A 25,124-nucleotide genomic window follows, 5' to 3' on the forward strand; every position below is an offset into this window, starting at 1 on the left:
TTAGTCGGATCTTCGATAAGAAGCTTTCCTCTAGCTACTCTGATTCTATTAATATGTCTAAGTAATGAAATAACGACGACAATTCGATTTTTTGTGGTCTCACAAGAATATCAAGAATATAATATGAAAAGCTCGATGGCAGTAAGTAGATCACGCCAAAGATAATTCTGTATCATACAAACGAAAACATAACAGTTACGTTACATTACATCGGATAAAATACCTCCTAAGCCAAGCCTTGTCAAGTGCGGCGGTGCAACAACGTACTAGTAATGTAACGGTGTTTTGATTTGTGACATGCCGGCTGTAATCAGTTTCGCCAGAACACCTGCGTTCGCACTCGCTACTGTAATGATTTTACGCAGCGAACCTCTTCAGCTTCAAGTCTAGCACGAATGACGGCTAACTTTCTGACAGAAGATTTTTCAGCAAAGCTGGCTCTGGAGGATGTAACAATGATCTTTCATTTTTCTGGTTTTCGCTAGCGACAAGTACATTTCGCTGGAGTCTTGGGTAGTGACATTGTGACCTTAAAAGACAGAGGTTTGTTGAAGAATTCAGTCTCTATTATTTATGAAAAGTAAGTTATGTACAAATAGACTACAATTGACACACAGAGTAGTGCTCGAGTTACATAAACCACTTAGCAAGCATATTTCCGACGGGCCATCCGACTAGACCCTGATCTGGTGCATCGCTGAGGAAGTTCTAAATCCTTCCAGGCCTGTCGCAGAAAGGCCGTATCTATGTCTACAAAGTGGAGCCCAATCTGCCTCAAGGTCAGATTTTGACCCTTGAGTTCTAGCAGCTTTCGTTTTTCTCTTGTATTAAGCTTCTGACGGAGCTTGCGAGTACTCAAACCACCCAGACTATTGAGTGGTGGCTGTGATCTTGACTTAGCTCGGGTGAGCGGGACACAGGCTTGATTACCAGAAAGGGTTTTGTCGTCGGATTCTGCCTGCGTATGATGGTGCTCCTTGCGCCTAAGCTTCGGCCTTTGATTGCTGGGGGTGATGAGAGAATCTGTTCGCAAAGCCTTGCTTGGCCTTTCATTTGCTTCGTTGCCGGCACAATCTTCGCTAGATCGTTTAGACGGCTTAGGGCAATTGAAGGGTTCGTTCTTTGTCGCCAGCTCGTGCATAGAGAGATCGGGCGAGTCCAGTTGAACAGGTGCTTGGTTGTAAGGCTGGCATACATCCCCCATGTAAATTCCAATAGGCTTGAGGATTCGAGGATCAATGACATCAAGACCGGGAGTTGTTGGCGGGGAGCTGAGTGAAGATTCTGCTGCGGAAAAGTAGGATGCAGTTGAGCTACCTCTACTGCTTTCACTTGGAGTATCACTGAGTTTCGAACAGTAATATCGTTCGGGATGTTCCTCAACGTACGAAAGCAATGCAGGAACAGACATAAATACGTGATCTGACTGCTGTTCATGGCGCGGAGGCGGATAGGGGCGAAAGCGGAATCTCTTGGGTCGCTCCTCCTCTGGCTCTGTCGAAGATCTTTGTGCTTCCAGCTCCACCTTGCAGGCACGCTTTCTCTTTCTCGGAGGCTTTGGACTAGACCATATAGCTTTGTTCAGCCCGTGGATGTCGTGCAAATGATGTCGAATGTCACGCTCATTGTCGAAAGCTTGGGCACACCCGCATACTGGCTTGGATGTAGGCCACTGGAGCCCACACATATGCTGTTCTTCAATGTGTTGCCTCAGGTTGCCACTTTTCAGCCAATAATCCAATCGTTCTTCCGCGGGAAGATCCGCATTCCACAAGCACAAGGGACAGTAGCCGGGGCGGATCACTGTGTGACGATATATAATAACTTCACAGTGTTGAGTTTCCCATAACTGGAGGTGAGTATTGCAGTGATCTCGCCATTCGCTTAACAAGAACCACTCCATACATTCGTAACAAAAGCGCATTTGTGACTCCGAGACTTGAAAACCAGATGCCTTCTCGCTTCGGACGCATGCATGGACGTGAGTGCTTCGTTCACTCTTTTTTAAGCTGATTGAAGTTGTTAAAGGGCTGCATAATCACGGCCAAAGATCCACTTACCTTGTAATGATGACCTGGCAGGCTTTCGCGGGACAGGCACCATGAATTGGACTTTCATTGGGAAGATAGACCACATCAAAATCGCGGGAACACTGAGTCTGTAAGTCTTTGACGAACATGATTTTCTCTTCAAAGGACAGCTCAGTGGTACGGGACATCGCTATTGCGATTCGCGCAATTTCAGGCATGATCAAACTCTGAGCGCGTATACTAACATCATTTGTTACTGAGACCGGCTGCTCTTTGCCACGGTTGAGGATTTTTGATCCCGTCTGGCCTGTACCCACGAAGTCTGATACCTTTTGAGCTCAGACCGGCGTTGCCGAACCAATGCGTTCCTGTACCGCAGCTTCGTGGCCCGAAGATCCGTCTGATTATTGCACTTTTTGAGGTCTCCGATGCAGCTTCTCAATTCCACCAATTCAGGTAGCATCAGAATGCTTTCGTCGATGTGAGCAGGCAAATTAACAGGTAGACCAGGCACACGAAATTGGGTGTAGCCCTGGAAGTACTCAATGTGTTTCGTTTCAGCTTTCTCATCAAGAATAGCCGAGACTGTGTCTATAGAGGAGCAATGGGCTTGATAGTGCTCTGGAAATGTTTTTGGATCCCGATGCGCCAGAATTTGTGAGACGGGCGCAGAGCCATACCTTGCTGTATTAGGCGTCAACCACCGGATCATGCTCAGTCGTATTGATGTTCATATTTGCTTACATTCGACCTCTTTCGCCAGGTTCCTTCGCATACAGTGTATTGTCGGGCGTTCACTGTAGCCAGCTGCATCAAAAATCTGGTGTAGGTAGGAGGAAAACTGTTTGTTCGTAAGAGGGATATCTTGAGGCCCATCGGCTGTGACATTCCGAAAAATCGGTTTCGTCTTATAACTTTCCTTCCATTCTAAGGGCATCTCTCCATTTGATAGATCACAGTCTACCAAGTCTGCAACAGTCTCTATGCCGAAAAGGGCGCCATGTTCAAGTGCGAGTGCGAGGAGAAGTTGACCAGATGCGAATTGCGGTTTGTTGCTGTCACGGATACCGATTCCGAACCTGGGAACATGTTAATAGAAGAGAGAAAAAGCCAATTTTTTTTGAAACCTTACACTGTGTACTTTTCATCACGATTATTCTTGAGCCATTTCTGGTTGACTCTCCATCCAACTTCCCATGGAGCGGTGGATGAAGGGAATAGAACCAACTTGATGTCCTGGTTCAAAAATTAGAACAAAATGTACTTCAGAGACGGTTCATACATACTTCGTATCGAAGGCCTTTGTGGTGTTTATCCTTATCAGAAGGCATAAAAGTTCCGACTCTTGCCCCCGTGAAAAGATATAATTGAAGAGCAAATAGAATGAGAACCTTGGTCAGCCCGGGAATAAATTTTTGATGGTCAGTTTGCCAAATTGAAGAGACAACTTTCAAAAAGTCATCCCTCTTGAAGTTGTACTTCTGCTTTTTCTGGTTCACAACAATTCCTTCTGCTGTCAACGTATTTTTTATCCACTGCATTTCATGGAAGAGTAGAGTTAGTGATTTGTTGATGACAGAGTAATAGAAAACCCACATCATATACTTCTTTTCTATCCTCCTTGGGTACCTCCGTTTTGGTGCTCTCTTTGAATCCCCCAAAGAATCGTTCCGCCCACGCTTTGACAGTTCTAACAGTTGGCTGTTTGCCTTCGCTGAGTCTGCCCGTAGCAGAACTCACACACCAGCGAATGAATTCCTTAACCACATCATGGCTCGGAGGGGAACATCCGGGAACAGTTTTGTAATGTTTGAACTTATTGCTTGGGTCTGCTGTGAAGCTAGGAGAGAAGTCAGCTTCCTCCAAGAACTCGCGGGTCCGTCAACGTACTCGAGCCAGAGGTCCAGCGTCTCTTTGTGTATTTGCTTGGTCTCGTCGAGCTTCTTGTCTTTATTTCGGATGCTGTCTTCCTCCCTATGGGCCCCGGGGACGTATCCATTCTTTTCTCGTAGTAGACGGCGCCTTTCCTTGATTATCTCATCGCGTCTAACGAAGAAGTCCATTCGCTCCATCAATATGAACCTTGCTCGAATGCTAGCTGTAGAAGCAACTTAGTGGGATGGAAGATTTGGATGAGATGATGAGAGAGCTGGTTTATGGGGACATGGTGTCCTTATATAGCTGAGACTTCGAGCTCGAGTCGGCCGCCGTACTGGAGAAAGACAGGAAACTTTCATTAGACTATCCCTAATCGGATGGCCTTCGCCGTATTCTTTGTGCCTGATAGACATGACGCATGATTTTGGGGGCAAGGGATCCTCCAGAAAACGAGGGCAGCTCAAATATCGTCAACGCACTAACCATCACAGAATAAATGGCCCTGTGGGGCCTGCCTCTACTGGGTAAAAGTAAGATGGAGTTAAACAAATCAGGGGTGCTCACTGAGCATTACTAAGGTATCAGTGAGCACTCACTGAGCACTCACTGAGCGATCCCGGAGCACGCACTGAGCATGCCAAATTGGTCACTGAGCACTCACTGAGCACGCCGCCGATTAGTCATCATGCACGTGACCGAACCAGAGCATGCTCACTGAGTCTGAGCCCGTGCTGACATCTACTCACTGATCCTCAGCCTGAGCGCCCTCATAAAGCGGCGGCAGCCCAGATAGGAAAGGCCCCACCCGGCAGACATTATCCTGGCTATATAGGTGCATATAAGGGAGTCCGTTCTCAGAGCTTAGGCAGTTTAGGTCGGTGGGTATTATTATTATCGTTAAAAGGAGAATGAGTCATCACCCTAAGGCACAAAATGCCATTGAGGAGTCAAGTAATATAGTTGTGTGTTAGCTTTTATTAGATGTGTCAGAAGCCCCTAGATCTGTCACTTAGACAGTGGAGTGGCAAAAGAAAGCGACAACTTGCTTGACTCTCGAGGCCCTTTTCACTTTCAGGCCCTAGAGTTTGACTTGTTGCATTACTATTGAAAATTCCGGTCCCCCTGCATCGCCAATACAGCACAAGGCATTTGGTTCGTATTTTGATCAGGGTAGGTCACGGCAATTATATGATACAGGACTATTGATATTCCGGGTCTAGCCCTGTTATAGATTAATGAGTCTTGGCATGGGGGTTGGAGAATCGATCAAAGAGTCTGGCCTGGCACGAGGAGCGAGCAGGGTAGAAAAGTTCCTCTGGTTGCGTGTCTTGCCGAACATTATTCCGCTTTTGCGGCTGTTTATTTCGCCGAATATCCATACTCCTAGGGAGTCTGGGGCCGCGCTGGCTAGGTTGGCTGTGGCGGACGATGTTGAGGGGGTTAGTGGTGTGTACTATGAGGGTTTGAAGGAGATTAGGTCTAGTGAGGCGAGCTATGATCGAGCAAAGCAAGAGGATCTGTGGGGGTGGACACTTGATACTATGGCCCGAGATGATCAGGAGAGGATGGCGATTACGTTGGATTAGGTAGTTTGTAAGGTGTTTTTGTCCTGTCCCTACTCGTGTTGCTAATGCTTAGTCTCATCCCCAAGATGTTGTTGAAGTAAAACATGTAATTTTGGTCATAAAGAACCAAATACTATTACATGATTGCCGTTTCTCTCTTGTACGTGTTTTATTTTGTCCAGCAGTACGCGGATAGATCGCCTCCTGGGTGCGCCCTCAAGAATCGTCTATAACCTTGGGCGTAAGAATTCCAGAACGCACTGCGTTGAGATGCCGAGAAATGACGACAAGTTTAAGTTTTGTTGGGTACGAATGGTGACAAGCTGCTCAAAAATTAGGCTTCAGAGTGGCTTGAATGCGACCGTGTCGGAGAGACCGCACCTTTGACGTAGATCGAGAATTGCGACTCCCTCGATATCGGCAAACTTAAGAAAGTCTGCGCATTTTTCTGCGGTAGTTTCATCCGGGCATTGTTGTTTGGTCAGGACAATGATTAACTGTATGGACGCAGGAACAAGTTAACTGCCGACTGCCAGCTGTCGGGGTGGTTATTGGAGCAAGTTTCGTGCGGACCAGACTCGGAGTCGGAATCTAGAAAGTGAACTGAATCAGGTCCATGGCAGGATGAGTTGCGTTTTCACTTCCTGTTGTAGCTTTGCCGGCGAACAGGAACCGTCTGCATCTAATATAGTGCATTTTCGATGTTTCTTTGTGGAGTGTTTTAACCATTTTGAATCTCCCAACCCTTTTTCGAAGCATAGGCTAGTCTCAGCAAGATGGGATTTTCTATATGAGCAGTGTCTACACTCAGATTAAGACTAATCCGCCCCGCAGGGCCGCCCACTCTCATCAACGGCACAGCCGAGTTCGAGAATCTTATTTCCAAGAACGCTCGATGTTGGGTAATATGTAATATAATTCGTAATATACAGTACTATACAGAGTGCATCTTACGGTGTCCCTCAAAATACTACAGCACGCTCAATAAATGATCTGCGCTAAGGCCTTGGCGGTGGGGCCAGGAAAGAGTTATTATGTGTGTATTGGTCAAGCCGATTTCGAGAATGACTATAGTGTGAAAATAAGTGTGAAAATAAGTGCGATGGTAGCTAGGGATCTTCTATACACCCTAAATTAATTGCTACTTCCCCTATCATTGTAGACTAAGATAATCGAGGTGATTCAATTCGTCCGAAATTCTGGATTTCAGGTTCAGGCCTCGGTCCCAACCCGAATTTGCCCAGTTTCCCGTACCCTTTCAAGATATCTCCAAAGTTTAATTGCCATTTTCTCGACCATAAGAGGGCGAAAAAAAGCTTTAATGAAAATGAGAGATAAGTAACATAATCTACTATAACTGGCCCAGCTTTTAGACCGATTGGACATAATTTAGATGCTGACCCTGGCAAGGAAAATTAACTGAACCCAGGCGGGGCCCACTTTTTTCTCTCATAGTAAAGGAAACCCCTAACCTGAACTCTGGCAGAGTTCAGCACCCCCGTGGTATAGGGGTTCGCTAACGTGTCCTAGACTAGTCTTCGGGGCTAGCTGAGCCTGTTAACGTATCTCGCCATGTGCCGTGTCTCTGCGCGTACACTTTTGTCTTATCTGACGATCAATAAGTAACTGCCGTTTACCTCAGTTCCCTCAGACCACAGCCAATGATGAGACAGAATTCTGCCGATTCTGCCACGCTAACCCGATTGGGTTGCTTCATCAGCCCGTGGTCTGAGCCGGGAACCCCTTCCGTACATACAAGTTTCCGGTTCTCGCCAGCAACCCCACCATTTGGTCAAGGTGTGTTTTCTCAAGCTCTCTGAGAGTATTTCTGACATTGTTAGAAAGAATGGCATCACCGGATTTGCCCAATATGATCTCTAGATCGCGAAAGCGTGCTCGACAATCCTCCCTCGAGTGGCCTTCTTCCAGTTCACCATTACAAGAACCACCTGCGTCTACTCAGCGATCTCGTTATATCTCAGGATTGCAGCCACGCGAACGTGTCGATATGGTACTGGCTGAGCTTAATGATAAGCACCGGTGGACAATCAAGGATCTTCTTTACCACATGGTGCATGCACAACCAGTCAAAAAAAATGGATATTCGACATCGTATCGAGCACAGAAATTGTCTGACGCTATATATGGGCAACCTGAAATTATTGAGCGGCTAGGTAGTGTCTCAAAAGACATATATGCCACTGGTGCATCCGATCTCGTGTCTCGGATACAGACCGAGATTCGAGGGCTGATTAACGGAGATATACTCGGCGAGTTCCAGTCCAATGTGGACCCTAAAGATATGGACATCTCTAGCTTGGCTACGCAGATGCAGAGGAAAGCTCCAGAGCTCTGTGGACTGCTCGTTAGCATCATGACACCTCCAGGAAACCATCGCGATACACCCAAGATCCACCAGGGCAGCATTGTGATGGTCTGTTCAATTCTGGCTTGCGCTTTTGCACCACGGAAAAGCAACAACTTCCCGATGTTGATCGGCTTGTATTTACATGCAATGGGTGTCAAGCGACGTGTGATTAGCTTTCTGGCTGGCCTGGGGATAAACTCAGCATACCAGACTATCATGGACAGACGGAAGGAACTTGCAGAACTAGGACAGGTACTATAACCGCATTTACCGGAGAATAACATGTTCTGGCTGACTTCTTACCCCAAGATGTGTACAGAAACAATTGAAACAGAATGCCCAGGCTTCTCGCAGGAATCTCATTGTGGCATGGGATAACTTTGACTACAGCCAGACTGTTCGACATCAAACTATTCGTGATCCATCAGAGCATATCTCCGCCACCACTGGCAAGCTTTGTATCGGTCAGTCCATCCCTGCAGGAGGGCTTCTCCGATCTATGTTCCATCCAGAGGTTACACTGAGTCCTCATGATATCTACATGGCACCAGGCAATCAGGATGATGAGATCTTCCATCAATGTCAGCGCCATTGGATTGCAGAGGCCATTCGCTATACTCATCGGGAGGCAGTAGAGAAACTATTTACTGCGGAAGCGTGCGTCAAACCAGGCCAGATGAAACCGCGAGCCCATCTTATTGACTGGCCTGAATTCCCAGCAGTTAAACGACTGCAAGCGCAGAAGACAATTCACTACAGCCTTGGGCCAATGTTATACAACGAAGGCACGACAGAGGGGACATACAAGGTCATTCAGAATGTCTTTCTGGAGCAACTGGGGGATGATGATGATACAGACCTTGATGGGCTTTTACAACTGGTTTATGGAGATCAGAAAACAGTGTCACTCCTTCGTGCCGTCAAAAAAGAACGTGCGGAGGCTTCTCGTCTTTTCGATCGTTTCAGCTGGATATTGCCAATCCCCGGACTGTTCCACTGGCGTATGAACTACTTGGATATGATCTTTGAGCTCTATGCTGGGACAGACCACCCTACCGTTGAATCGACGATCCATCATAATAAGGTCTGTCTCGGTTGCGTACAGGGACACAAAAGTCCATTCCACCATAAAGAAGAGGTGGCTACTCGCTCATTTGACGCTCGCGTCACGGCCATGTTCTATCAGTTTGTCCCATTAACAGTCAATTTCGCGGATGCTAAAGATGTGGATGATTGGATTCAAAGCCTCGGAAGGGGTCAATTCCTGGACGTTGTGGATCAGATACGCCAGTCTCTGTTCCATTTTAAAGAGCAGCAGTCTAAGGTTCGTGAACGAGAAGGAGAACCAGTCGACTATGAGTTCTCAGCACATGCGAAATTCCTTCAGCAGATGGAGACTTACAAGTCCTTGAAGCTTGCCATCAAACTTGGTGACATTGGAATTATCCAGCGGATCTTTGCACAATGTTGTCTCCTCTTCCCTGGCACAAAGAAAACCCGATATTCTTTCCTCTCCTTGTATATGACATGGCTCACTCAAACCAAAGCAGCTGATCCCGAGCTGCAGACTGCCATTCTTGCCAACGGACTTGTGAATCTACGGGGTGCGGAGGACGGTTGGTTCGAAATTGATCGACTGAATGAGTTCTTCAATCTTCATATGAAGACACTCATGTCGACTCGACGGACCTCAAATCTGGACATCACTACCATGTTCCGTCGAACTGCTCTCACAGCCAGCTACTGTACTGATCTAAAGGAGCTTCTGGAGGCTACCTTTGGAGAATATAGCAATGGGCGACACCAAAATAAGGATGCTAGCCAGGATGTTCGTCATCTAGCTTATCAGATCTCGAAGTGCATCCAAAAGCAACCAAATGGTCGGACAAGAGGCTTTCAACCATGTGATATACTCACAGAAACAATTGGCGAAAAGCTCTTCAAAGCCGTACAGAACTTCAATAGCCTCGTCGTCAACGGACAGTGGGCACAAGAAGTTGATTTTAGCAAGATGACATCGACTCCTATTGCTGTTCTAGATGAGATTGAAGAGAATGACACATGACACTGAATAGCAGGTTGCTGCCGGGACAGCTTTAGCTATACTTCTCTTCATTCCATTGATAATACTCCCACGCTATATTATAAGGTGACTGACACACATTGATGGAATGCATCAGATGGATTGTTCATCATTCTCTACCAGACCTTAGAACCTAGGTCTTCTCCACCCTTCATCACGCGACGCCCATTTCCTGATACCACACCGAGGGCCTTGCGTTTGGGAACTGGAGTTGCCGAAGGAGGAGGCATGTCCATAAAAGCTTGGGATGGCGTGTTAATATCAACCCACGGAGAGATATTCCGAGATGGAGTTGGTTGACTGGTGCTTTCTGGCGTGACTGCAGAAGACCATGTGAGGTTGCTGCATTCACTCATTTGACTAGAGTCATTCGACACACGCTTCCTCTTTGCAGGGGTTTGAATAGTGGCCATAAAGGCTGCTTGATATGCATTCTTCAAGACATCCACAAGACCCTCAGCAAGCTGATTCGACAAAGCCCATATTCCCAATATTGTCTGAAGATCCTTTGCCTGGAAATATTCCCGCTCCGAATAGGTGGCATTTTCAATATATATCGCAAGATGGACATATTGTTCTTCTGCCAGTATGCTTGAGCAATCAGGTATGAACTTCACTCCGTTCAAAGCGCTTGAAAGGACCTCCTTGGACCAATATTTTAACTGGTTGATGATTATCTCGTCCATCTGTCCTGACCTCGGACCGTGCTCAGTATACAGATAACGAGTTGGATCATTGAGCTGATACTCAGGATTGCAGTTGCTGCAGCACCGGTCACGCCGAGGATTACATCTGAACTCTTCAGGTTCATTGAAGTAGTCCAGGAACCGTTTCCGGAGGCATTCTGTAGGCTCATTGGCAAGGAGATACCAAAATTCAGGCAACACAGCACGTCGCTCTTCATGACTTAAGCGTCCACCTTTCTGTGGTCTCTCAGGGTTTGCTTCTTTGACTTCATCATCTGAATCGGCCAGTGGGTTGTCTTCCGCTAGATCATCATTTTCTGTATGAATCTTGCGTTTCACGGCACGTTTCTTGATACGCCCCTGTATCCACTGATCAACGAGAATAACGATCTTTCCATCCTGTCCAAGGCGAGATGCCCGACCACCGCGTTGCCAGAGCGTTGCTGGTTGTAGGTTTTTGGGGAACCGATACATGACAACTTGATCAATATCCTGGAGGTCCACTCCGAGCGCTAGTGCCTCGGTGGTCATGAGGACACGAAGCTTGGATTGCGGTCCGGGTTTCTGAAGCTCTTTGATCATTGCTTCCTTGTCTCCCTTTGCGGTGTCGCTATGGTAGACCTTCACCGTATCCATTGCCTCTTTGAGGGTATAGTTGCAATGTTGAACACTTGCCCCATCTGGTTGCTTGTTATGCTGCAGCCAATACCGACAATTTTCCATGGCAGTATATGCATCATTCTTCGAGTCAAAGAATACCAATGTCTTTGGGATTCGTGACGGTCGTAAAATGGGCTGACAAGGACCATTGTCAAACAGGAAACGCAAGGCCGTTGCCTTCTTATGCGCGCCTTGTGGGATCCAAGCTGTTTGAATGAGCAACTCTGGACGATTGACGGATGTCCGCAAGATTTCAACATCCTTTGGAAACCCAAGTCCCTCAATAACAACGCGCAATGTATTCATATCAAGCGTAGCAGAGCATGCAAACCAGGGGACGCCACTGCCGAATAGACTTCGCAATTGATGCAATCGCGCATAGTCCGTTCGAAAATCTTTGCCCCATTGAGCCACAAGATGAGCTTCGTCTACAACAACCAGAGCCAGCCGGTCTCGGAAACCTGGATGCATAGCAGTTGAACGGAACTTGTCACTGATTGCAAGCTCTGGACTCACGAGGACATGTGTGAACTTGCCCGCTTGTACCCTGTCAAGAAGTTCGGATGAGAATGTTTCCCTGTTTAGGAAACAAGGTCGCCCTCCAATGTTCTCGATGTAATTGGTCTGCTCAACGCCAATTTGATTCAATGGAAGCACAACAAGGGTGATAGACTTATCAAGCAAGAGTGACACTGCTTGCAATATCATACTCTTCCCAAATGACGTCTTCGCAATCAGGATAAGGTCCTTTCTCAGGTAGATCAATTGTCTCAATGCTTGCAACTGACCCGCACGTGGATAATAGGGATACAGCTCTCGAATTGCTTGTCTGATGGCTTGGTCCTGTTCATCCTTACGCTTCTCAGACGCATCGCGAATCAGTTTCTGCGCTTGAAGAACTGAATTCTTCTCAACTTGTTGTTTCTCCAGCAAGACAGTTGCGCCCTCATTCTCGTACTCCACTCCCAATTCAATAGGCTCTCCAGCCTTTGAAGAAGGTCGATTATTCTCAGAGGCCAACCAGTTATCCAACTGTGTCTGTCCATTTCCGGGGTCGTTCAGTTTCGCGTTATATTTCCGAGGAGGCTTCCGTCGTGATGGGCGTCGATCTGGCATCGTGAGGCGGGTTTGGAGTCAATTCTCACGCGATAGAGTTAATATTGTGGATCAGATGTAGCCACTATACATTAAAATATGTCAATATATGCTTCATGGAGGTTTTGGCGGAATACTTGGGGCATATAATGGCTTTGACAGCTTAAGAAAGGGTTCCTTCGGGTATTTTAAGGACATATTTCTCACCCACCTTTCCAGTTATACATACAATTTTGGTGTCAATGGGTTCAGCTCAGAAAGATGCAGAAGACATCGTCGCCCGATTCTTAATATTCGCGTGGGTGCGCGAGAAACTTGGAAATATTGAAAGACGCGCCTGGAAACTTCGCCATATAAACACGGGCAAAAACCCCGGAAACTTGTATGGTACCACCAAATTCCCAGCTCAGACGTTCCCCAAAAAAGGTGTGTCAGCATCGCTGGAAACAGCAGGCGGTGGATGGCCAAATTCACCGCCTTTTTGGGGGCGGCTGAGGTAACTGAGGTAAACTGCCGTAGATGAGTCACCTGCTTATTAAGACCACCAGTCCGTCTAATGCCGTCTTGACCGCCATGACCTCACTTCTCCGCTCTAACGTCGGTCCGCCCGCCTTTCCATTCTCTTCTTTCCAGTAGTGACCATGAGTAACACGGAAGTAAGAACAAGCGCTCGGAAAAGAGCTTTTATTGCCTGCGAATATTGCCGAAAACGGTTTGTTTCGCCCCGTATGGCTGCAGGAACAAACGCTGAATAGATCTCATCCAGAAAACGTCGCTGCGATGGAAAGCAGCCCATATGCTCACTTTGCCAGCAATCTAACCGAGTAGCATGCCACTATGATATCAACATCCCAAATCAAGCCGAAGACAATCTTGGGACCGGGGCGGGTGGCATTGGAACAGATCCCTCCCCGCATAGCCGCTTCATTGAGCTTGAGACGCGCATCAGCGAGAACTCGGTTGCAATCGACGCTATCAAGAGGCAGTTGGGCAGTTTTGCGACCAGGTTAGGCGCGTCTCACTCTGACTATACCTGCCCGGTATCGTACGATACGCCTACAACAACTATACAGCTGGCCAATACTTCACCGCGTGGCACGACATTCTCTCGCCTCCAGGACACGATGCCCATGTCCATTCCTCTCGGCAATGGACTAACTTCTGAAGATCTCCTTCGGACTGCAAACATACATATTTTTCTCGGCGAATTTCCAAAGAAGATGTTTCTTAAAACAGAGCAAACTCGAAAGCCTGAGGAGCTTTCACTACGGCATGATACGTGGCCTGATATATCAGCCATATCCCTACATGATTCTATCACTAATCAGCTAGTCGGTCTTTACTTCGCAGTGGTAAATCCAAGGCATCCGATCCTTGACCAAGGGGCTTTTGAGGTGACCTGCAATTCGATTGAACCACAAGGTGCGGTAGGCCCGAAGGTCGCTTTGGCATTGATGGTTCTTGCACTGGCAAGTATTTCTCGATCATCACCGGACGACATCAAAAATGGTAAGCCGTCAGGGGCCGAATTTTCTCGACCAGCGATCCAATTCCTGCTTCGGGAGTGGGCATCATATTGCGAGACGAATATTCATCTATGTCAGGCTCTGTTTCTGGCAGCCTCTTGGTACAACTATTCATGCAGGCCCCTGCAAGCTTGGCGGATGGTTCACATGGCCTCAACTAACATACAACATGCGTTTCTTGAGTGAATTTGCGCCCGCCCTCTTCTTGCGTAACAAATCTGATACTTTCTAGGTGTGAGAGCCGGAACGAAGGGATCTCTCAGGACCTGGTGCGACTGTGTTGGGCGATTTTTCTCGTGGAGTGGTATGTTCGCACCCAAGGTCTATAGAGGGAAGCAAGTGGCCAAGGAACTACCACTTACCATGGCAGCGACATTCTTGCCGAATATGATCTCCCCCGAAGTGGAATTGAGAACGTCGTTGAAATGCTGTCTTACCCGGAATGTGGCCCGAGCCACGATAGTCAAGATCTTTTCTGGCTCGCAAATCTATCTGCTCGCCGGCTAATGAACCGTGTTCATTACATCATCTATAACACGGCTAGTAGTGATGCTAAAGACCACGGGGGACATATTTTGGACAGACTATTTGACTCAGAGAATGCAAACATTCTCGTCGCTGCCTCGGCGGAGCTCAACAATCAGCTATATCTATGGTGGGATCTCCTCCCGTCATCCATCAAACCAGAATTGGATGACCGCGACCCAAAAGCCAACCAAGGAGACCTGCTCTTACGATACTGGGCTTGCGGCGATATTATATATCGCCCTTTCCTTTACAAAGTATGTTCCATGCCGCAAGGATGGATTCCAGATGAGGCCCTTATTGGGCCGGCTTTGAGCTGCATTCATCACTGCCGCAAATTCTTGCAACTTGTTGCTTCCCTCATGAAGCTCCCATCTCCATTTACGACAATTAACCTTCATTCGTAAGTAATATTTCCATGTGTACTGTTCCCAAAAGTAAGAAAATTAATACGTACTATTCTGAGCAATAGGACATTGGCTGTCATCATTAATTTGACAGTAGCTTCTCTGTGTCCTTTTCTAACGGAACATGTGTCGGATATTGAAGAGCTCGGGGAACTGGCAATATCCATACTGGAAAGATGGGCTTGCAAGGGCTCAAGCACTGAAATCATGTTGAAAATTGTAACGATGCTGGTCGCCAAGCGCCAGATGATAGATAAATTCAGGTAAAGAGAGACAGTAACAAAAGGGGTCATTTGTGCCAGTGATAAGATCTAGTCCACCACAATTTTAAGTTCTGCGACAATATCACGTGAACTGGAGCCGACAAAGCACTGGTAGACACCTGGATCTGTGCGCCATTTTCCGGCTGGACTGCCGCCTTCGCGGCCCTCAACTTCGTACCAGCTGACTGCGTGGCTACTGAGAGAAAGGCGAACTGTCTTCGCCTCTCCGGGGACCAAAAATACCTTTTCAAATCCTTCCAGCGACCTCGAGACTCTTTGTTCACCCTTGATGAGCGGCGATGAAGACATGTAGACCTGAACGACTTCGCTGCCCGCATATCGCCCAGTATTTGTGACAGAAGCACTGAGTATTGCATTTCGCGAGCCATCTACTGCAATAGTGCCCTCTACCTGCACGTCTGTGATCTCAAAAGAGGTATATGAGAGCCCGTAGCCAAACGGCCAAAGTGGTTCGATCTTCTGGTTGTCAAACCAGCGGTAGCCAACGAGGACACCCTCTCCGTATTCGGCACGATCTTTCACCACATCTCCCGGAAACCAGGAATAAGACCCGTGGTCTTTGAGCTGATGCGGGAAGGTGATGGGCAGCTTTGCAGAGGGGTTGAAACGGCCTAGTAGGACATCCGCCAAGGCGTTTCCATTTTCCTGTCCCTGGTACCAAGCGTGGACGATTGCGCGAGCCTTTTCTGCCCATGGCATTGTAATCGCGCATGCGGATTGTGTCACAACGACGGTGTTTGGGTTCTTCTGGCAAATATTTTCGATGAGCTCGTCAGTCCGCCGTGGGAGAGTAAGAGACGTCCGATCACAACCTTCGCGTTCCGTGTCATTGTTATGACCCGCAATAACAATCGTCAGATCTGCCTCCTGGGCCTTATCAATCGCTGATTTCATCATGAGTTCTTCATCAGTCTGGATTAGCATTCCAACTTTGACTCCGGCAATCCGATGGAACAAAGTGTTATCATGAGGACGGGTTGGTGGTGGTACCGCCACATTGTCGATGCGGAAACCATACGTGATGCCAGCTTCGAGGTGCATCGAGTTAAGCTTGTCTGGACTGCTGCAATTCATGAAATTGGCGCAAATGTTTGTCCATTCCCGGTTGTCGATAAATAACTCATTATTCACGAAGAATGTGGCCTTCCCGGTGTTGGAAAGGCTGAAATCATACTGCCCGCTAACGGTGGGAGTGAAAAGTCCCAGCGCGCGGAAGCAGTATGGCTTTCCGCGAAGATTGGAAGGGATGTCACCATCGCTCATCAGATACACCATGGAATTTTGCCAGTAAGTTGTCGCGACAATGTCGCCCTCGAAATCGTGGCCACGGTAGAAGTTAACCTGGACACCGGGCGTCTTCCCATCTGGGGTGGTGATTATGTTCCCAAGCAGAGGCAAGTGCAGGTGGGTACGAATCCCTTGTTCGTATTGTATGTCAATCTCAGAATTCAGGGTTGTGATGGCCTTAGTGATAGATTCAAAGGGCGTGGTAATGTAGTATGGGTTCACGACCGCACTGCCTGTACCGCCTGGCGTTGGTGCCTTTGCATTTGGTCCAATGATGGCGATCTTGTTGATTTTTGTTGGCTGCAGGGGAAGAATGCTGTTCTCATTTTTCAGAAGCACAATTCCTGATACTGCTGCTTCACGCGCAATGGCTCTGAATTCCGGTCTGTCAAGGACTTCTTCACCTGTCCTAACATCAGTGTCATGATACACCAAAGCATCTTCCGTGGTCTTATCAGGGGAAACAAGACCGGCGCGGTCAAGTGTTGCTAATAGCCTTCGCAAGGAAGGGTCGATATCCTCCTTCTCTGAAACTTCATTCGCACGCACAGCAGCTTCCAGTGCAAGGCCATAGCGCAGCGGTGGTCCGGGCATCTCGAGATCGGTTGTCGCCTTGATGCTTCCAATCGTCGAGTTGAGGCCACCCCAATCGCTCATCACCAGGTTCTCAAATCCCCACTCCTTGCGCAGTATCTCATACACCAAGTGTCGACTGGTGTCTGCATGCTCACCATTGATCTTAGGATAGGCCGTCATTGCTGCCCAGGGATCTGCCTTCAGAGCCATTTGAAAAGGCCTGAGGTACACTTCACGCAGGGTTCGCTCGTCAATTTGCTCGTCCATATTGAATCGCCGGGTCTCCTGGTCGTTCGCGACAAAATGTTTCATACAAGCGCCGACTCCCTGGCTCTGGATTCCTTTAATGTAGTGCGTAGCCATGATGCCGGTAAGAAATGGGTCTTCTCCAAAGTTCTCGAAGTTCCGCCCTCCTAACGGAGATCGGCTGAGATTCATTGTGGGCGCGAGGAGAATATGAGCCTTTTTGCCTCTAGTTTCGGCTCCCAAAACAGTGCCGATGCGTTCAACAACCTGGGGGTCAAATGTTGCGCCCAGCGAAATTCCGCAAGGAACAAAAGTCGTGTACGATCCATCCGTCCATTTCGCACCTCGGACTCCGGCCGGCCCGTCGGTGGTCTTAAGGGAGCGGATGCCCAGTCGAGGCAGATCTAAAGTTTCCCACATATTTTTCCCGGAGAGTAAACTGCATTTCTCGGTAAGAGAGAGCTGGGCCAGGATGCCTTCGATCTTGGTGGGAAATTCCATCATTTGAGAATAGTGGGGGAGTGAAGACAAAGAAGTCAGGATTTTTGAATGCAGTTCGCCAAAAGGGACATCTATCATTTATTTAATACCATCATCCTTGCAATTGTGCTTATCCCCATCTCGCACTTCAAGGGTATCATCGAAAGGTGCCCGTCCCGCCCTTTGAGATCCGCCTTGGCATCGGCGGCATCGGCGGTATTGCCGCCTTCTTAAGCCAAAGTCACATCCTAGCGCCTCGCCGTCTCCACGTCTCCATGTCTCCATCTTCTTCGTCTCTTCCGCCTTTTCGGCACCTTCCGCCTATTCCGCCCCTCTCGCCACTTAAGCCCAAGGATGAATTCGACATTTCCTATTGTCGGGTACTGATCTATCACCGGGCGGGACTAGAGACAAGCCTCAAGATAAGAAATTCAATTTGTCCCCGCGTGGTTGACCCCGCGTGGTTGACCCCGGACCCCGGGTACCCTGATACAGAAGTCCAAAGTAGCTGACTATATCTTGGACCGTTTGCGCTACTCTGTTGGGCGTCATCGACTTTATCACAGAACTCACCGATCTCTTGTATTAGTCAATTTGAAACCTCAATTTCTCACCATGCCTGCCGTCGGAGACACGCTGACCTCCCTCGCACCTGTCCGGGGCTGGTGGTCAAGTCCTTATTTGATTCACTTGAATTTCTGCATCATCTCCTTGACATTCTTGTGTTAGTCTCACCCAACCCGTTCACTTTCCTGTTGAAGTCTGCTAATACGGACAAAATAGCGTCCGCCAATGGCTTTGATAGCTCGCTGCTCAATGGCCTTCAGTCTCTCCCAATATGGTTGTCTTTTATGGAACAACCGGGAGGCAAATGGCTTGGCTTCATAAACACACTATATTGGATTGGTGCTGCTGTTACTGCTACCGCTGCTGGCTGGTGTTCGAACCGATATGGCCGCAAGAAAGTGATTTGGCTGGGATATCTCTGCCTGGTTATCGGTACAGTTCTCCAGACAGCAGCTCCTTCGAGGGCTCTGTTCATGGTCGGAAGACTTCTTGCCGGAGCTAGCATGGGCTTTATGAACAATGCAGGACCAGCACTGATCGCTGAAGTGGCTTATCCTACACACCAAGGTGTGGCCACTGCCTTGTTTATGACCAGCTACTATATCGGAAGCATAGTTGCCGCGTGGGTGACATTCGGAACCCGCACTCTAAACTCGGACTGGGCCTGGAGGATACCTTCATTATGTCAGCTACTGATGCCCTTGTTGGCGCTTCCTGGATCCTGGTTCATTTCAGAAAGCCCTCGATGGATGGTGTCGGTCGGGCAAGTGGAAACAGCTCGGCAGACTTTGGTCAAGATCCGCACCGATAATGACCCCAACGCACCGTGGGTAGAGCAAGAGCTCCATTTGATTCAGTCAAGTATCCAGGCCGAAATTGAAGCTGAGCGGTCTTCAGGGTACGCCGAGATGGTCCGCAGCCCTGGAAATCGACACCGTCTCCTCATCTCCGTCACTCTTGGTTTCTTTGATCAGTGGGTGGGCAATGGATTACTCTCCTATTATCTCGCCATTGTGCTGAAGTCGGTTGGTGTCACGTCAACCAAAGATCAGCTTCTCATTTCAGCATGTCTTCAGATTTGGAACCTCCTTTTCGCAGTTGGCGGTGCACTCTCCGTGGAACGAATGGGTCGTCGCTCGCTCTTCTTACTGTCGGCTTTTATTATGCTGATTTCCTATGGAATCATGACGGGGCTCTATGGCTCCTTCGTGATCAACGGGGACTACCCCACCGGGATCGCGTTTGTGCCGTTTGTCTTCATTTATTTTGCAGGATACGATATCGCTTTGTGAGCTATCTTCTTCATCTTTGATAGTTGGAAGCTAACTCAGCATAACAGGACACCTCTGTTGACTTCTTACCCTTGCGAGATATGGCCATTCCGACTGCGCTCTCGTGGCTTGACGGTTACGTGGATGTCTTGCATCATTGCTGTGATTTTCAATACATTCGTCAACCCAATTGCCCTGGAGGCAATTGGATGGAAATATTATATTGTATATGTTGTTTTACTGATTTGCTACGGGATCATTGTTTTCTTTTTTTACCCCGAGACTCGCGGTTTATCATTGGAGCAAATGTCGTTGGTCTTCGACAAAGACGCACCTATAGATGCTCGGTCTATTTATCCTGAGGACGACGTGGTCAAATCATCTGCAGAACACAAGCAACAAATCATGTGAATCTAAGGAATCTTGTCTTTTCGGTCGGGGCAGTGGGCGTTTTTCGGGGGCTGCCGTGTGGCCCTATGTGAAAGGCTGTATCATGGACCAGCGAGAGATTCTCACTCACGTGGAACCCAGATGACCTGCCGAGCTCTCATTTCCGTTATTGTATCCATAGTCTCCTTCTCTCTCCGTGTCTCTCTGACAGATGAGGTTCATCAATTACGTTTCCCAATCATCGCTTTCCATCTCAGTAAACACCCACGGACGAACCCTGAGGAGATTCCCAGGTTTTCAGGAATCTGGGAAGCCCGACTGCAGAGGAGTTGATCGGCAGTGGACTAGGTTGGTAAGATCAAGAGGGTCTACTAAGGCACGGCACCCTAGTCGACCGTATCCCTCCGTCTGGGAAATGATAAATTGGGTCAGATTAGAGTCCCGGTATCGAACAATCCTAAATTTTGCTTATTACATTCCTCAATACCTCAACGCACGGACAATCAATTACTTTCTCTTGTCTGAAACCATGCCAAAATTACCAAAGGCGCGAACCAGAGTTGACGTCGGGCGCTGCGGCTACTGCGGTTCCGATATCTCAGCGCAAAACCCCCCAGAGCTTAGGTGGGCGGCATTCCCGCCAGTCTGAACCTCTCAATCTACTAGTGTTTCTAATGCCAATATAACTCAATGTTCATGCTCCACTTGATACGATTGAAGAAACATCAAACTCCTAGTCTGCTCTCATTTCTTCATCAACAATGCCTCCTACACTTGTTGCCGCCTGTCATGTTGCCCCTCACTTTTTATCTGCCCGAAAAAGCGTCGACAAAGCTGTTTCCCTTGTTAGCCAGGCAGCCAAGAATTCGGCCAATCTAGTGGTCTTCCCTGAGACATATATCTCGGCTTTCCCCGTATGGAGTGCTCTACGTCCGCCAACCGAGAACCATGACCTATTCCACCGTATGGTCCAGGAGTCCATTTACGCAGATGGTGAAGAAGTACAGGCCATCCGGAATGTTGCACGAGAGACAGAAACCGTTATCAGTATTGGTATCTCCGAGAAATCTCGCTCCAGTACAGCCTGCCTGTATAACTCAAACCTGATCATCGATGACGCGGGTGAGGTTGCTGTGCATCACAGGAAGCTGATGCCGACGTTCTTCGAGAAACTCATCTGGAGCCCTGGGGATGGCCACGGCTTGCGAGTGGCTGACACACCTTGTGGCCGGATCGGCGCTCTCATTTGTGGCGAAAACACCAACCCACTAGCTCGCTATTCGCTGATGGCACAAAGAGAGCAGATTCATATTTCTTCCTGGCCGCCTATCTGGCCCACTCGCCTTCCAGCCGCACCTGGTGAATCTGCTGAGCAGTGCCGGGCCCCAGCGAACTACGACAACGTCCTCGCCAACCGGCTTCGCGCTGCTGCCCATTGTTTTGAAGCAAAGACCTTCGGCGTCATGTGTAGCGGCTTCCTCAACAAAGAAGCCATCGAGAATATTGTCGCCAGCTCCAGATTACCAGTTATCATCCAAAATGCATTAGAAAGTTCCCCACAAGGTGTAACTATGTTTTTGGATCCGACAGGAGCGCCTCTTCCCTCATTCACTCTCCACATGCAAACCAAGGCAAAAATAGCTTGCGAATTTTTGCAGGCGGAGGAGGGTGTTCTCTATGCTGAAATGGATCTCGATCGCTGTATTGAAGGAAAGCAATATCATGACGTTGTTGGAGGATATCAGAGGCTGGATGTGTTCCAACTGCAAGTTAACAGGTCTCGAAAGGACCCCGTCGTCTTCATGGAAGGCAAAGAAACTAAAGAATGATAGAAGCAAAACAATCTCTACTTGCCAGTTTTGATAATCCTAATGCATTTTCCCTGTTACCAGGAACTGTTTCGCTTCTGTCTGCGCCCCTTGTATGCTAATATTAGAATTTTGATTGCTCCATGGTTTACGATCCTATAACCTGGGATTTAAATGCTATGTAAATTCCCATTGGCGCATTGTTCTCGTATGAGTAGGTTTTTTGTCTTATTTTTCGCATTTAGTGCGACCTTCAACCTCAAGATGTCTGGCGTTCCTAAAATTAGACGTCCTTACATGAGAGTGGACAGCTAACGAAAAGTAGAGCAAGTGGGGGAATTATGGTTCATATTCTTACGAATTTTTTTGCTTAACTCTTCTCCTAGCACACAACCAAGTGGAATGCCCGTTTCCGACTACGTTGGCGGTAATTCCGCCTAAATATTGCAGTAGTAGTGCCCCACTACTCGGCCCGATGCAATTAGTCCCATCAACTTAGGGTGAAAAGAGCGTTGATTTCGGGAAAGCCAATTCGCAACCCGCGCTGTCTGCCAATTTCCGATTTTCACTTCTCTTACTTATACGGCTTAAGGCATTGCAAAACGATGTCCTTATAAAACCACGAGGCATTAGACTTCCAACACCAAACCCTATCTACCTTTCAACTGCGAAAATGGCACCTTTGTCCATTGCCGTAGCGAGTTTCGCAAACATGTTTTGTGTCGGTACCATATATGCTTTGAGCATGCTTCAAGCAGAGCTACCCCGACTCTTCAAAACATCAAATTCATGGGGGTCTGCACCATTCGGCGTATCAAGCTTGGGCCTCTCCATCGGGTTATCGACGTGTTCCTGGACAATAGCGCAGCGCGGAGCTGTTCTCACCGCCGCAAGAGGCACCGCGCTTTGGGGCTATGCTGTGGTTTGCGCCGGTTTCTTCCTTGGACGTCTGAACCTGGAGCTTATGATCCTATCTTTTTTCACAGGGGGCGTGGGCGTTGGATGGACCTATCTTGGTGTTGTCGTCATGGTCAGTCAAGGGTTTCCCAACCTCGCACTGGCTCGGAGTGCTATTGGCCCAATGGGATTTTCCTCGGGCACAGCAGCCTGTATTTCTCTGTCGTCGATTTTCAAATTTGGTACCCTCGATTCAGCAGAGCTAGGGCACGTCCTCATGATTGCCGGAGCGACATTCTTGGCTGTTGGAGTAGCTACCGAGCTATTGATGCCCGAGCATATTCGAAAGATCCAATCCCCGACCTTTGGGAAAGCTCCGTTCAGGGACTCGGAACGGTTCTTTTCCATTCTACTCTTCTTCAACGCGCTGCCCGGAATGACAGTCTTCGCTGCTCTGCTACCACTTGCCTCCTACTATTCCAGAGAAGCAGAGTGGGCTTCTTCGCAATTTCTGCCGTATAGTATGCTTTCTCTTGCATCTGGGGGTATTTTGGCGCCCATTTTCAGTGCTCAACTGGGAGGAAGGACCGCTTTTGTGGCCTTGCTTTGCATACGTGGTCTCCTGCTCATCCTTCTTGCGCACCTTGCAACGCCCAAGCAGGCAATGTTGACGCTGTTGGCTATTCTTTTTCCCACGGCGTAGGGTTTAGTCTCCTTCCAGGGTTAGTCAAGGCAAAAAACCCACATCCTGTGCTTTTCGCGCACAGCTATGGTCGGGTTCTCGTAAGTTGGGGTGCTGCGGGAATTGTCGGCTGTCTATTCAATGTGATCGTCTTACCGTTAGTTGGCAGCACGTCGATGGCAAGCTTAATTGTTGGCTTGGTAACATTGTCCTTTGGCGGAATTCTTCACTTTACGCCTGCCTTTGGGGATGAAAATTTTTGAATCAGCGGTATTTGGAGTTAACATAGGAAATATTTCGTTAGAAATTACTAATACCAACCTTAGATAATCACATCGAATGGAAGGGCTTAGAAGAACTGATGCTTGTTGCAAATAAAGACTGAATTATGTAAGAAAAGAATGTAGGTGATGCTCCTAAGAAAGCCTTCATCTGCCTTTTACCGGTAAGCAAGTCGTGTATAACCTCCTGGGGCAATAGGTATTTATGCAGCCCCAACTATGACACTCTGGGCCATTAGGGCCTCCACGTCGCATTGCTGGCTCCGTTCGCTACCACAGTCACGAACATTATAACAGCTTAGTGCATTGGAGTGCTGCTATTGCGAGAGCGTCCAATCGCGCACCGTCAAAATTAGTCTCAGGTATAGAGAGGCCTTTCTTCGACCACCATACTGCATGCTCTAACATCCCCCTTTTCTCCCTCCGCTTGAGACATAGAGAAATCCGAACAAGGTGCCTGTCAAATAACCAGGTCTTAGCCACCAGGATACCAGTATGGGTAGGAGATACATAGGAGAGAGCACCCCCATGTTGTAGAAGTAGAAGAAGAACTTTGGAAGTAGATGACTGTTGATTGCATCAAGCATGCGAACGGCGAGCCATGTTAAGAAAAATAACGTCAAACCAATCAACCAACCGAGTTTTAAGTCCATTATGGAGATGAAAGGGCTGGGTCTTGTAAGAATACACAGGCATCGGTGTGATTCAGTTAACTACTATCATTTTACTGTTTGATTATCCTAGATCAACGGTTTGAATAAATGCGAACTCAACCCAGATTTTTGGACCTTTAGTCACATCCGTTCCAACAACAGTTGTCGAAACATGGATCGGTAACTTATCACATACGTGTTAGACTGAATTGGTCACTCCCCTTTGTCTCTGTTGCAAATTTGTACAGCAGTTCAGCAAACTAGGAGAGAACAGTTCACCTTCAGCGGATAGGATAAACAAATAGCAAAGGTCATTCGAGTCAGGTACGCACGGACACAAGCATACAGACAACTTAAATACAGCATTTACGTGATCTTAACCAGACGGAGCATTGAATGATGTTGTATCATTTCATGCATCATAAACGTTTGTGTACGGCTTGTGTGCTGGGTCAAACTCGGACTCTGACGAAACTCGATCAGGATGTCGATTGACTGGGCCAAGGATAAAACAGATGGGTAAAGGACACAAAACATCTGGTGTTGAACATGAAGGAGGGTCCGTTCTGAATAAGTGTTAGCAGAGGCAATAAACGAAACTTAAAACGACTTGCACGCCATAGAACCTAAGCACCCATAACACACAACTCGTAAAGCTACATGAACGCCAAGTCCAGTGCATTCCGATTTAGCCAAATGAAACATCATGGTCTAAGTCCTTTCGCTAGACTGGATTTGTAAAACTGTGTGTAATTGGGTAATTTAGGGTTCATGCCTACATGTAAGCAACTCGTGTATGAACTCGGGCGACACGACGCTCGCTGCATGACCCTCTTCCAAGAGATGCAACAGAAACGACGAGCATGGACTCGAACTATC

The 25,124-nt window shown here is 47.9% G+C and overlaps 6 protein-coding genes across 6 annotated transcripts; 4 read left to right on the forward strand and 2 right to left on the reverse strand.

Moving 5' to 3' along the window:
- Positions 1-3,766: 3,766 nt before the first annotated feature.
- Positions 3,767-4,102, reverse strand: N7446_005055 (uncharacterized protein; the record flags this gene model as incomplete). The annotated part of the gene is made up of 2 exons (XM_058513803.1): positions 3,767-3,845; positions 3,921-4,102. 2 exons carry the CDS (start codon positions 4,100-4,102, stop codon positions 3,767-3,769), a joined length of 261 nt encoding a protein of 86 aa, XP_058375132.1.
- An 8,836-nt stretch (positions 4,103-12,938) lies between these two features.
- On the forward strand, positions 12,939-14,823 carry N7446_005056 (fungal specific transcription factor domain-containing protein; the record flags this gene model as incomplete). The annotated part of the gene is made up of 5 exons (XM_058513804.1): positions 12,939-12,966; positions 13,027-13,077; positions 13,194-13,992; positions 14,124-14,195; positions 14,262-14,823. 5 exons carry the CDS (start codon positions 12,939-12,941, stop codon positions 14,821-14,823), a joined length of 1,512 nt encoding a protein of 503 aa, XP_058375133.1.
- A 311-nt stretch (positions 14,824-15,134) lies between these two features.
- Positions 15,135-17,720, reverse strand: N7446_005057 (glycoside hydrolase; the record flags this gene model as incomplete). Its single annotated transcript, XM_058513805.1, has 1 exon — positions 15,135-17,720. One exon carries the CDS (start codon positions 17,718-17,720, stop codon positions 15,135-15,137), a length of 2,586 nt encoding a protein of 861 aa, XP_058375134.1.
- Positions 17,721-18,311: 591 nt separating this feature from the next.
- Positions 18,312-19,945, forward strand: N7446_005058 (general substrate transporter; the record flags this gene model as incomplete). The annotated part of the gene is made up of 3 exons (XM_058513806.1): positions 18,312-18,420; positions 18,480-19,551; positions 19,603-19,945. 3 exons carry the CDS (start codon positions 18,312-18,314, stop codon positions 19,943-19,945), a joined length of 1,524 nt encoding a protein of 507 aa, XP_058375135.1.
- A 740-nt stretch (positions 19,946-20,685) lies between these two features.
- Positions 20,686-21,753, forward strand: N7446_005059 (carbon-nitrogen hydrolase family protein; the record flags this gene model as incomplete). The annotated part of the gene is made up of 1 exon (XM_058513807.1): positions 20,686-21,753. One exon carries the CDS (start codon positions 20,686-20,688, stop codon positions 21,751-21,753), a length of 1,068 nt encoding a protein of 355 aa, XP_058375136.1.
- A 652-nt stretch (positions 21,754-22,405) lies between these two features.
- On the forward strand, positions 22,406-23,332 carry N7446_005060 (Major facilitator superfamily domain general substrate transporter; the record flags this gene model as incomplete). The annotated part of the gene is made up of 1 exon (XM_058513808.1): positions 22,406-23,332. The coding sequence occupies one exon, from the start codon at positions 22,406-22,408 to the stop codon at positions 23,330-23,332; it is 927 nt and encodes a 308-aa protein (XP_058375137.1).
- Between the last annotated feature and the right edge of the window lie 1,792 nt (positions 23,333-25,124).

The sequence above is a fragment of the Penicillium canescens genome (genome assembly GCF_028828765.1).
Source record: "Penicillium canescens strain IBT 15451 chromosome Unknown utg000003l_segment0_segment0, whole genome shotgun sequence".
Lineage (NCBI taxonomy): Eukaryota > Fungi > Ascomycota > Eurotiomycetes > Eurotiales > Aspergillaceae > Penicillium > Penicillium canescens.